Genomic DNA, 13,629 nt, shown 5'->3' on the forward strand with positions numbered 1-13,629 from the left:
TGCCACTGCTGGGAGGGTGGGTAAGACAAAGTCGTGGCTTGAGTGACAAGGAAAGCAGGTGGGTTCTACAGTGGAAGTCTCCAGGCAGCTGCAAGGGTGGATGGTCCTTGGAAAGAGAATGGCTGGGCGTGGTGCCTTTAATCTCAGCACTTAGGAGGCAGAGGCAGGCAGATCTCTGGGTTCACATATGCCACTGGGTCCTGCTTCTATGTGGGTGTTGAGGATTCCCAACTTCGTCTTTGTGCTTGCACAGCAAACATTTTATCTATGAAGCCGTCTCTCCAGCCCCAAAAGCTATACTTTTTTTTTAGTCTCTTGACTAGGGACTGACAGTCTCAATCAGTAACATGTTTTGTGCACAGTTTAGACGCTATGGGTTTTTTTTTTTTTTTTTTTTTTTTGGTTCTTTTTTTCGGAGCTGGGGACCGAACCCAGGGCCTTGCGCTTCCTAGGCAAGCGCTCTGCCACTGAGCCAAATCCCCAACCCCGACGCTATGGGTTTTTAAGGGGGTTGTAGCCCAAGATGACCTCATATTTGCTGTGTAACCAAGAATAACCATAAATGTCTGATCTTCCTGCCAGCTTTTCCCTGTCATAGGTGAGTACTGAGGCCCTGCTGGTATTTCCAGGTTCTTGTGTCCTAGAACAAGGGGCTGACTAAACAGGGCCATGGGGGTAGTGGCAGTGTAAGTGGCTTTGTTCTGAAGATTTCCTGGAAGCTGATGAGACTAGGACAGGTCTTACTTTAGGGACTAACACAGTTCTTTTAGTCTGTGTGGAATTGGCCTCTGGTTACCTTTTAAGAAGCTGTCAGCCAATATCAGAAGATATTTATATCTTTGAAAACGAAACCTTTGAGTAAAAATCAACTATCTACCATCACTGTCATAGCCACGGCAGCTTATGGGTATCTGAGATACCCACACACTACAGAATCTACCTGGAAAAGGAAGCTTTGAGGGTAGGAATGTCTTCGAACTCTTAGGTGAGGACTCCCAATGTTGTACCTTGTTGATGGGCCATGTGTACAGCGATCATCAAGGCAGCGGCAAACAACAACTCCTTGGCTAACTGGCATCCCCACTAATACTGGTTACCACACACGTTCATCCTAGGTCGTAAATAGGCAGATGGAGCCCCAGTGTTAGAAACAAAACTAACATTTTAAGGGTCCTGTTTGGTTTTGAGAAAAGGCCATCTATATAGTCTGGCTGTTCTGGAGCTTGCTAAAGAGACCAGGCTGACCAGGAACTCTGAGATTCTTCTGCCTCCGCCTCTGGAATGCTGAACACAAAAGTGCAATATTATAACCACCTTATCAAAACTAACATCTGTAACTGTCATTTCACAAGTTGCCCTAGGGGCCTCATGGCCTCACTTGCTTGAGTAGAGCTTTTAGTAGGAAACCTTGAACAGTCTGTAAGGGCTCTCTTGAGTTCGAGGCCAGCCTGGTCTACAGAATGATAGCCAGGACAGCTAGGACAGCTATACAGAAAAACCCTGTCTCAAAAACAAAACAGAGCAGAACAAAAAGGTAAAAAAGGAAGGAAGGAAGGAAGGAAGGAAGGAAGGAAGGAAGGAAGGAAACAGGTAAAACCAAAACAAAAAAAATCAGAATGAAAAGAGAAACGCCTAAGAACACACAGAGACACAAAATCAGAAACCATAGTATATCTACAAGCAAAAGGCCAATAAAGTTAAAAGAAAACAATCAAAATGAGACAAAACCTATCTGGAAAGTACTAGTGAATTCATTTTGTTTTAGGCATGGGACCTACCCTTAGGGCTAGTTTATATACACAGTGAGACTCCATTAGAGAAAACCACTATTTCCTTTGCAAGTGGTTGTCAATCTCAAAGAGCTTCTTGGTTAGGGATGAAAGTTCATGTCCACTTCCTTTCCAGTGCTTGGGAAGTCCTCAGACCCGTGAATGCTGCTGCACGGTCTCTGGAACTCACAGTTCACACGCGCACACTGCCCCTGAGGTGTCTGGAAGCCAGGGTTTCCTTGGTGTCCTCCATCTCCAATCTTAGAATCTTTGTTTCCTCTTCTACAGAGTTACTTAATGGTCTCTTTTTTGTCTTGTCTTAACACTATTACTTTATTCCAAAGAAAACACCATAAACCTAATGAAAACAAGAGTTCAAAAGCATCCTTTTGTGAGGCACACTTGGGGCAGTGTCTTCCCACTTATCGAGACGCCACAAGAAAAGGGACAGCCTAGACAAACTTAATTCTTGTTTTTGATTTTGTTTTGTTTTGTTTATTTTGTTTTGAGACAAGTTCTTTCTATGTAGCCCTGACTAGCCTGGACCAGGTGCCTCAAATTCATGGAGATTCCCCTGCCTCTGCTCCCAAGTGCTGAGTGCTGGAATTAAAAACAAGTGCCACCGTGCCTGACCTTGTTTTTGTTTGTTTGGCCTTGATCAAGATGATTTTCTTTAGACAAAAACTTATTCTGATACTCAAGGATGTCCCCTAGTAGGGGAAGAAACAGAAAGCAAGCCTACCACACACACACACACACACACACACACACACACACACACACACACACACACACACACACAGAGGAGGGGGCTAGAGAGATGACTGAGCAGTTTAGAACACCTGATGCTTTTTTCCCCCAAGACAGGGTTTCTTTGTATAGCCCTGGTTGTCCTGGAACTCACTCTGTAGAACAGGTTAGCCTCAAACTCAGAGATCCACCTGCCTCTGGCTCCAGAGTGCTGGGATTAAAGGCGGTGCTCAGTTACTTATTGTTTTACAGAGGACCTTGTTTGATTCCCAGCACCCCCATGGTGGCTCGCCCCCACCTGTAACTCTTAATTCCGGGGGATTTAATGCCTTCTTCTGGCCACCCAGACATGCACGTGGTATGCTGACATACCTACGGGCAAAACATTCATACCAGTAAAATGAATCTTAAAAAACAAAAACTAAGTAAGATGCTGAGGAATAGAAAGAAACAGGTTGGATCCAGGTGTGGCTCCTGCCACAGCTCCAGCCGCACACAGGTACTATGCACATGTCAAGTGGCATGTGCTGGTGGCTCACCAACTGCCACGGATGAACTTCAGAGTCCAGTGGTCGTCCACTGGTATCTCCAGGCCTCTGTGTCCTGGAGTAAGAAGTTGGACAAAAAGGGCCAGCAAAATGGCTCAACAAGTAGGGGTTCTTCTCACACAAGTCCAATGACTTGTGGAATCCACACAAGGGTGTAAGAAGAGACACAGCTCCATTACCCTCAACTGGCATGCACATGCACACAATCTTTTTTTATTTTCCTTTTGAGGCAGAGTCTATTTGAGCTGGCTGTCATGAAACTTACTTTGTGGACCATCCTCACCTCAAAACTCACAAAGATCTGCCTGCCTCTACCCCTCTAATGCTGGGATTGAAGGCGTTCACTACTACATCTAACAATTTTTTTAATTTTATTTTATTTAGTTGAGAGGAGTCCATGGAGGCCAAACTGGGAGCATTGGATCCCCTCTGACTGGAGTTACTGTATTTGTGAACTGCCCGATGTGTACGCTGGGGTCCAAAGTCCAGTGTTAGGGCAGCAATAAGTCCTTAACTACCATCTCTTCAGCATCCCATTCCCTACCCACTGCATCACAAATACATATAAAAATTAACAAACTGGACAGGGATGCATGGATGGTTGTGGAAGAGGGACAGGAAAGAAAGCACTCCCAAGAGAGGAAGCATGCCAGGACCAGGAAGGTCAGAAACGCAAGGGCAGTGTGTCCCACGGCCTTTATATAATGCATGCTTTTTTTCTGTGCATGCTCAGCCTTGAAAATTAGGTATTTCCAGTGGAGTTTTTGAGGTAGATTTCTGTAGTTTGAGGCCTGTGTGATCTACATAGCAAGTTTGAGCTAGCCAAGGCTACTGTCTTAAAATTTTATTTTTATATGTTCTGTGTGTAAGCATGCATTGTAGGGGTGTCCGCAGAGACCAGAAGAGGACATTAGGTTCCTTAGAACTGGAGTTACAAGTAACTGTGAGCTGCCCAACTTATATACAGAGAGCTTGGGAACTCTGAAGGGCTGGGCTACCTCTTCAACATGGTTTCTTTAATATGCTGGGTTTTCTCTCTTCACTACTTTGCTACCACTTCTCACTAAGACTAAGCGTGTGCCATTTCTGATTTTATGCACTGGTGAGTCACAGCTCAGGACTTTATGCACACTAGCTGTCACTCTAGGAACTAGGCTGCCCTCAGGCCACAGATCTTACTCTTCCAACCACAAACAATGTAACAGTAGAATTGAAAAACATGCAATTATTTATTTTCTGTATATGGGTTTTTTGTCTGCATGCGCATCTGCACACCAGAAGGGTATTGGATCCCATGGGACTAGAGTTATAGATTGTGTGAGCTGCCATGTGGGTTCTGAGATTTTAACTCAGGTCCTCTGGAAGAGCAGCCAGTGCTCCTAACTGCTGAGTCATCCCTCCACCCCAACAGAAATTTTAATTTTAATTTTATTTTATATGTGTGGGCGGTTTGCTTGCATGTATATATGTATGTCCTGTGAGTGCTTAGTGCCCACTAAGGCAAGGGCTTGAATCCCCTGAAATTGCAGTTATGGATGGTTGTGAGCAGCCTTGTGGGTGCTGAGAACCAAACCTGGGGTCTTCTGCAGAAGCAACAAATGCTCTTAATTTTTAAACCATCTCTCCAGACACTTAATAGTAGAATTTTTAAAAAGAATTATAATTTTGGCCAGGCATGCTGGCACACCCCTTTAATCCCAGCATTCATGAGGCAGAGGCAGATAGATCTCTGTATTTGAGGCTAACCTGTCCTACATAGAGAGACCCTGCCCCAACATACATACATACATACATACATACATACATACTTACTTACATACATACATACATAAGCTAATTTTAAAAACCTAGGCCTGGGGGCTGGGGATTTAGCTCAGTGGTAGAGCGCTTACCTAGGAAGCACAAGGTCCTGGGTTCGGTCCCCAGCTCCGAAAAAAAGAACAAAAAAAAAAAAAAAAAAAAAAAAAAAAAAAAAACCTAGGCCTGGAAATGTAACTCACTTGGAAATGAAGTCAAGAGGATCAGAAGTTCAAGGCCACATAGGAGACTTCAAGCCTAACCAAGAAACTTTTTTTTAAGTATTTATTTTATTTTTTAAGATTTATTTATTATGGGCTGGAAAGAAGGCTCAGCGGTTAAGAGCACTGACTGCTCTTCCAGAGGTCCTGAGTTCAATTCCCAGCAACCACATGGTGGCTCACAACCATGTGTAATGAGATCTGGTGCCCTCTTCTGGCCTGCAGCCACATATGCAGGCAGAATGCTGTACATAAAATAAATAAATAAATAAATCTTAAAAAAAAAACTTTATAAAAAAAGGATTTATTTGTTATATATAAGTACACTGTAGCTGTCTTCAGACACACCAGAAGAGGGCATCAGATCCCACTACAGATGGTTGTGAGCCACCATGTGGTTGCTGGGAATTGAACTCAGGACCTCTGGAGGAGCAGTCAGTGCTCTTAACCACTGGGCCATCTCTCCAGCCCGGAACTTTTTCTTAAAAATAAGCAAATATTTAATCCCAGCACTCAGGAGGCAGAGGCAGAAAAATCTCAGTGAGTTCAAGGTCAGCCTAGTCTACACAGAGAGTTTCAGGGTAGTCAGAGTTACATAGAGAGACCCTGTCTCAAAAACTAAAAAAGTAGGTAAATGAAATCAATACATCTGTAAACGAGTCGTGTCTGATCAGGAAGGAGTAGTGTTCCTGTAATGCACCTCCATAGAAGCTGGTTATCCATGCCCTCCTCCCTTTCATACGGGACTTTCAGTCTTAAGGGGAGTTGTGGCGCCTTCTCTACATGGCACTTTCACTTCTAATAAGGTCAATTGGCATATTGCACCTTTCTAAAAATTGGTTATCAGGGAAATCCCTATTTCAAAACATGGTGGGGGGTCCATTCTAATGCCCCCCAAGTCTGTTAAGCCTGACTAGCTACCTATTATTCCTCCTCTCCCTCCTCCTCTTCCTTCTCTCCCCCATCCTCCTCTCCCTTCTCCTCCTCCTCTCCTTCCTTGACTGTGAATTGCTGTGGATCAGATCCAGAGCAGGAACAAGCCTCCTGGCTCCACACCCCCAATAGCATGGGTCTGCAAGTGGTAAGGAACCACCAAGAGACCCCTCCTGCCTTGTAAACTGCCCAGCTGTCCATCAGGTCTTCCTCTTCCCAATGAAAGAAGCGGGGCACAGCCTGTCCCTCCCACTCTACAGAAAGGAAGCCACAGCGCAGAGAGGGCAAAGGGCCTTCCTGGGGCTAGGAAGTCGATCAAGCTTAGGGCTGGAGAGCTGGATCAAGCTCCGTTTTTGTTCCTCCGTGTTCTGCCCCTCCTCATGACCTGCAGAGACATCACCCTGCGGTGCTGTATGAGCCAGGAGCTGGGCTCTCCCTGATGTATTATTCAGCTCGCTGGAGTTGGCAGCTCCTGTTACACTGGCCACAGCCCTGGGCACCTGCTTCTCCTCACTTCTAGTTCCCCTCCGAGGTGATGTGGTGGGTCGTGATCATTCTATCCTGGCTTCGGGAGACCTGAGTCCACTTTGGGACCATGCAAAGGGTCTAGGGCAGGCAGATGATGTCCCTCTCTGGAGATTAATGGCCTGCTCTGTAAAACTGAGCCAGCTAAGACACGGGAGGGCTTGGCCAGAGTGAGCAAGTTGTTGCCATGGTGACTTTAAAGCAAACTGCTGCCCCAGCACAGGCCTCTCAGTCTACCCTCACTAGAAAACAACACCCAAGCACTTTCCACCACCTCTCAAAGGTGAAACCCAAGGCTGGTCTAGAGGATGAATTATGGATCCTCCCTCTCCATGCCACCCAGCCAGTCCCAGCTGCTCAGACACTGAGGAGAGACTGTAGGTCCAGCTACAAGCAAGACCTAGCTGGTCTCCAAGCAGTGTCTCCAAGCCCCTGAACCTGTGACACCTGCCCCAGGCATCATCAGGCAGAGGCCACCATGGCGAAAGAGGAAGATGAGGAGAAGAAAGCAAAGAAAGGGAAGAAGGGGAAGAAGGCCCCGGAGCCTGAGAAACCCAAACGGAGCCTCAAGGGCACATCTCGGCTCTTCATGGGATTCCGAGATCGCACGCCCAAGATCTCCAAGAAAGGTCAGTTCCGGAGTGCATCAGCCTTCTTCTGGGGCCTCCACACTGGCCCGCAGAAGACCAAACGCAAGAAGAAGGCCCGTACTGTTCTCAAGTCCACATCCAAGCTCATGACGCAGATGCGTGTGGGCAAAAAGAAGCGGGCGATGAAGGGAAAGAAGCCCTCGTTCATGGTCATCCGCTTCCCCGGACGACGCGGCTATGGCCGCTTGAGGCCTCGTGCCCAGTCACTTAGCAAGGCGTCCACAGCTATCAATTGGCTGACCAAGAAGTTCCTCCTCAAGAAGGCGGAGGAGTCAGGCAGTGAGCAGGCCACACTGGACGCCTGGCTCCAGCGCTCCAGCTCCCGAGTGGGCTCCCGTAAGCTGCCCTTCCCGTCGGGTGCTGAGATCCTGCGGCATGGAGGCAGACTCCGCAGGTTCCCCCGCAGCCACAGCATCTACTCCTCCGGAGAGCCCGTGGGCTTCCTGCCCTTTGAAGACGAGGCCCCATTTCGGCATGCAGGCTCCCGAAAGTCATTGTACGGGCTCGAGGGCTTCCAGGACCTGGGCGAATATTACGACTACCATCGGGAAGGTGACGACTACTATGACCAGCAGTCGCTATATCACTACGAGGAGCAGGAGCCCTATTTGGCTGGGTTCGGTGGGTACAGCCCGGCCTGGCCACCTTACGACGACTACGGGTACCCATCCGGAGACCCGTACAACTACTACCACCCTGACTACTATGGTGACACCCTCTACCCTGCGTATGGCTATGGCTACGGCTACGGCTACGATGATTTAGAGCCCCCATATGCGCCCCCATCGGGGTATTCATCTCCATACAGCTACCATGACAGCTTTGAGGATGAGGCCTACCCATACAGCTACTACCTGGATCCCTATGCAACTCACCACATGCCCTATCCTCCCTATGACTTTCCACATGACACTCCTTATGACATACCCTACTTTGATCCCTATGGGGTTCCCTATGCTGAAGGCATCTATGGCGGTGGGGCCGAGGCCATCTATCCCCCAGGGGTGCCCTATGTCTATCCAGAAGAGCCAGCTTTTATGTACCCCTGGGTGCCACCACCCATAATGTCGCCCCACAACCCATATGCTCACCCTATGGACGACATTGCAGAGCTGGAGGAACCTGAAGAAATAGGCAGAGAACGTCAGAGCACCTCCTTCCGTCTGCCCAGTGCCGCCTTCTTCGAGCAGCAAGGTATGGACAAACCAGCCAGATCCAAACTGTCCCTCATCCGAAAGTTCCGCCTCTTCCCACGGCCTCAGGTGAAGCTGTTTGGGAAAGAGAAGCTAGAGGTTCCCCTGCCACCCTCCCTCGACATTCCTCTGCCTTTAGGGGATGCAGAGGGAGAGGAAGAGGAGGAGGAAATGCCCCCAGTGCCCACGATGCCCTACACCCACCCTTACTGGAGCTTCCTCACACCACGCCAGCGAAACCTACAACGGGCCCTGTCAGCCTTTGGTGCCCGCCAAGGCCTAGGCTTTGGCCCTGAGTTTGGCCCCCCAACACCACGCCCAGCTACCTCACTGGCACGGTTCCTCAAAAAGACACTCTCAGAAAAGAAGCCCATTCCACGGCTCAGGGGCAGCCAGAAGGCCCGAGGCGGGCGGCCCCCAGTCAGGGAGGCAGCCTACAAACGCTTTGGCTACAAGCTGGCTGGCATGGACCCTGATCGGCCCAACACGCCCATTGTGCTGAGACGCAGTCAGCCACAAGCTCGCAACAACAATAACTCCCACGGCCCACCCTCACCCAGGCCTGCACCAAGGACCCTCACCCACTGGAGTGCTCTCATCTCTCCCCCAATGCCTGGGCCATCTCCCAGCCCCGCCTCTCCATTGACCCCACCCTTCTCTCCGCCCCTTTCCAGGCCTCCAAGGCTAGCTTCTCCCTACAGCTCACCCTATGGTTCCCTCCGCCAGCATCCACCACCCTGGGCTGCCCCAGCTCATGTGCCTTTTCCACTCCAGGCAAATTGGTGGGGCTTTGCTGAACCCCCTGGAACAAGCCCAGAAGTTGCCCCTGACCTTATGGCCTTTCCTGTACCCCGACCCTCGTTCAGGGCTTCCCGTAGTCGGGGGGCAGCTTATGGTTTCCCTAGACCTTCCCTGATAGGATCAAGGAGAAGGCCCCATCTGCCCTCACCCCAGCCCTCTCTGAGGAGCCTGCCAGGCCAGGGCTACCACTCACCATTGGGGCACTTGTCTCCTCAGTTGTCCCTACGAAGGGGCCCCTTCCAACCTCCCTTCCCACCCCCTCCACGCAGGCCTCAGTCACTTCGGGAGACCTTCTCTCTACATCGAACCTCTGGGCGCCTGGGCCCACCCCGCTCACCAGTGCTAGGTTCGCCCCGACCACCCTCACCACCCCCACTCCTGAAACACCCCCGGCACCGATCCCTCAACCTGCCCTCACGCCTTCCACGGACCTGGCGACGCCTTAGCGAGCCACCTACCAGAGCTGTGAAGCCATGGATACATAGGGCCTACCACCCGCCACCCAGTGCTGGGCCCTGGGGGGCAACGGCGGGGTCTTTGGAGCACCAAGAGAACCAGCGTGAACCAGAGGACTCTGAGACACCATGGACAGTTCCCCCATTGGCCCCCAGCTGGGATGTAGATATGGCTACTACCCAGCGCCCGCCTTCTCCATGGCCAGAAGGTGTAGGCAGCCTTAGAGGATTCTCCAGGCCCCCTCCTGTGCCTGAAAACCCATTGCTTGAGCACACAAGCCCTTCATGTGAACCACGGCCTGAGGACCAAGCCTCCAATTTAACTGGTATCTTCTTGGGCCAACACCATGACCCAGGGCCAGGGCAACTCACCAAGTCAGCCAACCCAAGCTTGGAGAATCCTGAAGAAGTGGTCATCTCAGAGGACCCTCAGCCATCAGCTGAGCCTGAGACCCTGAACACACCTCCCAACAAAACTGTTGTCTCAGAGAGGAAGGCTTTACGACCCAGCGCCTCATACCCACTGGTCACATGTAAGCAGTCAAGGGCCACATGGCCACAATGGCACCGCTGGAAGACAGTGTCTAGAACCCCAGCTCCCTTGGCCCCCACTAGAGCCCCGGGGTCCTTGCTCAAAGCTGGTAAACAGCTCCGGGACAAACCTGGGCGTTTTGCAGTTGTCATGCCTCAGGTACGTGGGCTGAGCTCCTTCCAGCAAAAAGGGTCTGCTCCTCTGCAGCCCCCAGAGCACTCAGACCAAGACCCAGAGCATGGCCCAGCAACTCAAGCCTGTAGTCTACGCTGGCCCCGCCTCTGGTCACCAGCAGATACTCACTCTCCCTGGCCACGAATACATACCCTCTCCTCTCCATCCCCCCTCCGGGGCCATGGAGGTGACTGCCAGTCTCCCAAGGACCTCTGGAAAAAGACTGGTTCCCGAAGCTGGCAGAACAAGGTATGGAGGCACAAGTCAGAGGGTGGGGTTGGGAGTTCTGGCCTAGGAACCAGAACAGGAGGTAGCCGGAGGAGTCACGCACAGCCCTGGCAAGTGGTGGTCTACGTGGACCTCTGTCTCCCTTCCAAAGGTGGGGAGAACTGCCTGGACTTTACAGGGCATCTTGGACTTGAACAAAGGAGTGTGCAGCATAGGCAGGCCCTGGGTGAGAAGACTAGATATGAGGGTAGAGGCACAGGTTCCTACTTTCTGACTTCATCGTTACAGTGTAGAGAAACAGACTCAGAAGCCAGGAGTCTGTGGAGTCTAGGCAGGCAGCCTGTCTGCAGGGAGTTCTAGACTGGCTGCCACAAACGTGGCAGAAGGTGAGCTGAATGCTGGGTGGCCCTTGAAGGAGGTGGATGATCACTCTAGCCTCCCTGGGGACACCCAGAATGGGTGGAGCAAGCCATGATAGGCGGCGTTTCTCCACCTCTGCGGACGTGGGCCCCACACAGCAGGCAGCAAGCTGGCTCCAATGGCAACTGGGGCAGCCTGGCTGCTAGGGGGACCCTGGCCCCGACGACGGGTGCCCCGTGCTGTGTGGGCTGCAGCATTGCGGGAGCGGGGCACAGGGTGCCCAGGGGTGAGGGGCAAGGATGCCTGGGCCCTCCTCACTCTGGAATACGTGAGTGGCTGAATTATTCAGGGTCTGTGGCCACCGGCAAGCACGTGAGCTGACGGGTGGGCTGGAGGCCAGGGCCGGAAGGGTTGATACTCGCTGCACCCTACTTAACAGCGTGAGGGCGTGTTGTATGCAGGCCCTCCTGTATCCTCTTCCCTTGCCTTGGGAGGGTGCACCAGGGCGGGAAAGGCCAGGGCTGCACACGTGTGTGCTCACAGTTACACGGGGCCTTGCAGGTCCATGTGCCTGAATGTGCATGAGTGAATACCATGGGCAAACACGGAAAGCAGGCATGTGCCAAGTCTCAGCAGACATGGCATCCACGGAGGTGTGCACCATCAGCCTCCCCTTTGTGCACGCACATGTGTGCACATAATGAGCGCTGTGGAGCTCTGTCAGCCCCAAGCTGACACCAGGACTCCCACTCTCCAATGTCCTTAAGGTGGGAGGACCCTAACTGCTGCTGGCTGGCACATTCCAAGTGGATGTTGAGAGTACCTATGTAGTGTATGCCCTCAATCAAGCACACGGGCCTGCATGTAGCCACAGCATACTAAAAGCATAGAGATATGTATGGGAGCTGTGAGAACGGCAGCCGCTCCAGGAGGCCCATGTGCAGTGTCTATATACTTACCCGAGCAGGAGCTGGTTCCATCCTGGGGCCTTGTGCACCATGACACAAGTATCCATCAAGCTGTCACACAAGCAAACACATGGGGTCATGAGGAGCAGGGTAGGGACACTGAGAGGACAGAGATGGGAAGGGGACAGACTCTTTTTTTTTTTTTTTTTCCCGGAGCTGGGGACCGAACCCAGGGCCTTGCGCTTCCTAGGTAAGCGCTCTACCACTGAGCTAAATCCCCAGCCCCAGGGGACAGACTCTTACTCTTGTTTGTGTGTGTGTGCTTGTGTGTGTTCAGTACACTTGCAGCTCATAAGCATGCTCAGTCCGGGATGCTTTACACACAGACTCACGTGAACTCTAAGACAAGGAGGTGGAAAGACCTTCCATAGCTAACCTTGAAGTTCCTCTCTGACAATGGGAGCAGGTGCCTGGTATGTCGAAGCCAGGGTCCACCCAGGCCTCCAGCTTGTCCCTCCACCCCTCTCTCACAGATGCACTCCATACGCAACCTGCCTTCTGTGCGGTCCCGTGAGCAGCACAGGGAAGATGGTGTGGAGGACATGACACAGCTGGAGTAAGTGGAGGGGGAGGGAGGTGGCCTAGTAGGATTCCTATACTCCCAGCTTTAGTGCTGGGCTATCCACCTGGTGCTCTGGAAATCGCCAGAGCCTCAGTTTCCCTATTTGCAAATGGTGTCATCAAGTGTCACACCAGACAAATGTGTGCAACCCAAAGCGTTATGAGGTAGACAGCCCTTGGTTCAGACCTCAGCCGCATCATTTACTAGCTAGACAGCCATGGACATAGCATTTCCCTGCAGTGCTTCAGTTTCTCATCTACAAGATTTGGGTAGCAGCTGTGACTGGCAGGTGTCTGAAGTCTCTAAAGCTCTCCGACTGTTATTCAGTCTTATGTCTTCTGCCCCAGTGTCCTCCGAGGTCCCATGAAGTGGCTATGATGTTTGCCACTCCATTGGACAGATGAAAAAACTGAGGCACAAGATGAACTATCTTGCCCAAGTTTCATAACTGGTCAGTGGCAGAGATGAGCTCGATCCCAGACACACCTGACCAAGACACCATGTCAAGTAGGGTGGAGCCTGTGTCAGGACTGGGACCCTCACAGTACCTCTCTGTCCTTCCAGGGACCTCCAAGAGACCACTGTGCTAACCAACCTAAAGACCAGATTTGAGAGAAACCTCATCTATGTAAGTCCGGGGCTTGCCAGCACAACGACCTGTTTGGATTCTAGACTAGGGATAGTCGGAAAGATGGAGGACCGTGTGACCCCAGAACTACGGGAGAGAGGGCCTGAGGCCTGGAGCCACTTCTGATAGGCATATGCACCTGTAGGACTTTAAAACGATTTATTCATGTTTATTTCATGTAGTTTGGTGTTTTGTCCTGTATGTAGGTTTGTATGAAAGTGTCAGATCCTCTGGAGCTGGAGTTACAGGCGGTTATGAGCTGCCATGTGGGTGCTGGGAATTGAACCCGGGCCCTCTAGAAGAGCAGTCAGTGCTCTTGAACAGTGAGCCATCTCTCCTGCTCCCCCCCTGTAGGGCTTTAATGACTCTGGGGCACATGGGCTCCCTGCTTCCCTGTCCTAACAATCAGCAGTCATGGTTGACCTTGGCAGGGGGCAGAAATGCCTTGCAGCCTGGGCCTGGCCATGAATAAACGAGGTGGTCGGGAGATTACAGTGCTATCTTGACCCGATTAAGACTGTGGGGCTTGGGGTTG

General features: G+C 51.2%; 1 protein-coding gene across 2 annotated transcripts in view; it reads left to right on the forward strand.

Annotated features, from left to right (window-relative positions):
* The first annotated feature begins 5,667 nt into the window (after nucleotides 1–5,667).
* Myo15a (myosin XVA) overlaps nucleotides 5,668–13,629 on the forward strand; it is a 58,765-nt gene continuing 50,803 nt past the window's right edge. For both annotated transcript variants that reach the window (NM_001427826.1, XM_087573796.1), the window contains 3 exon segments: nucleotides 5,668–10,597; nucleotides 12,378–12,460; nucleotides 13,031–13,094. In NM_001427826.1, the coding sequence (NP_001414755.1) occupies nucleotides 7,022–10,597; nucleotides 12,378–12,460; nucleotides 13,031–13,094 (3,723 nt within the window). In that variant the 5' untranslated portion in view covers nucleotides 5,668–7,021.

This window comes from Rattus norvegicus, chromosome 10 (genome assembly GCF_021556685.1).
Source record: "Rattus norvegicus strain SHRSP/BbbUtx chromosome 10, alternate assembly SHRSP_T2T, whole genome shotgun sequence".
Classification (NCBI taxonomy): Eukaryota; Metazoa; Chordata; class Mammalia; order Rodentia; family Muridae; genus Rattus; species Rattus norvegicus.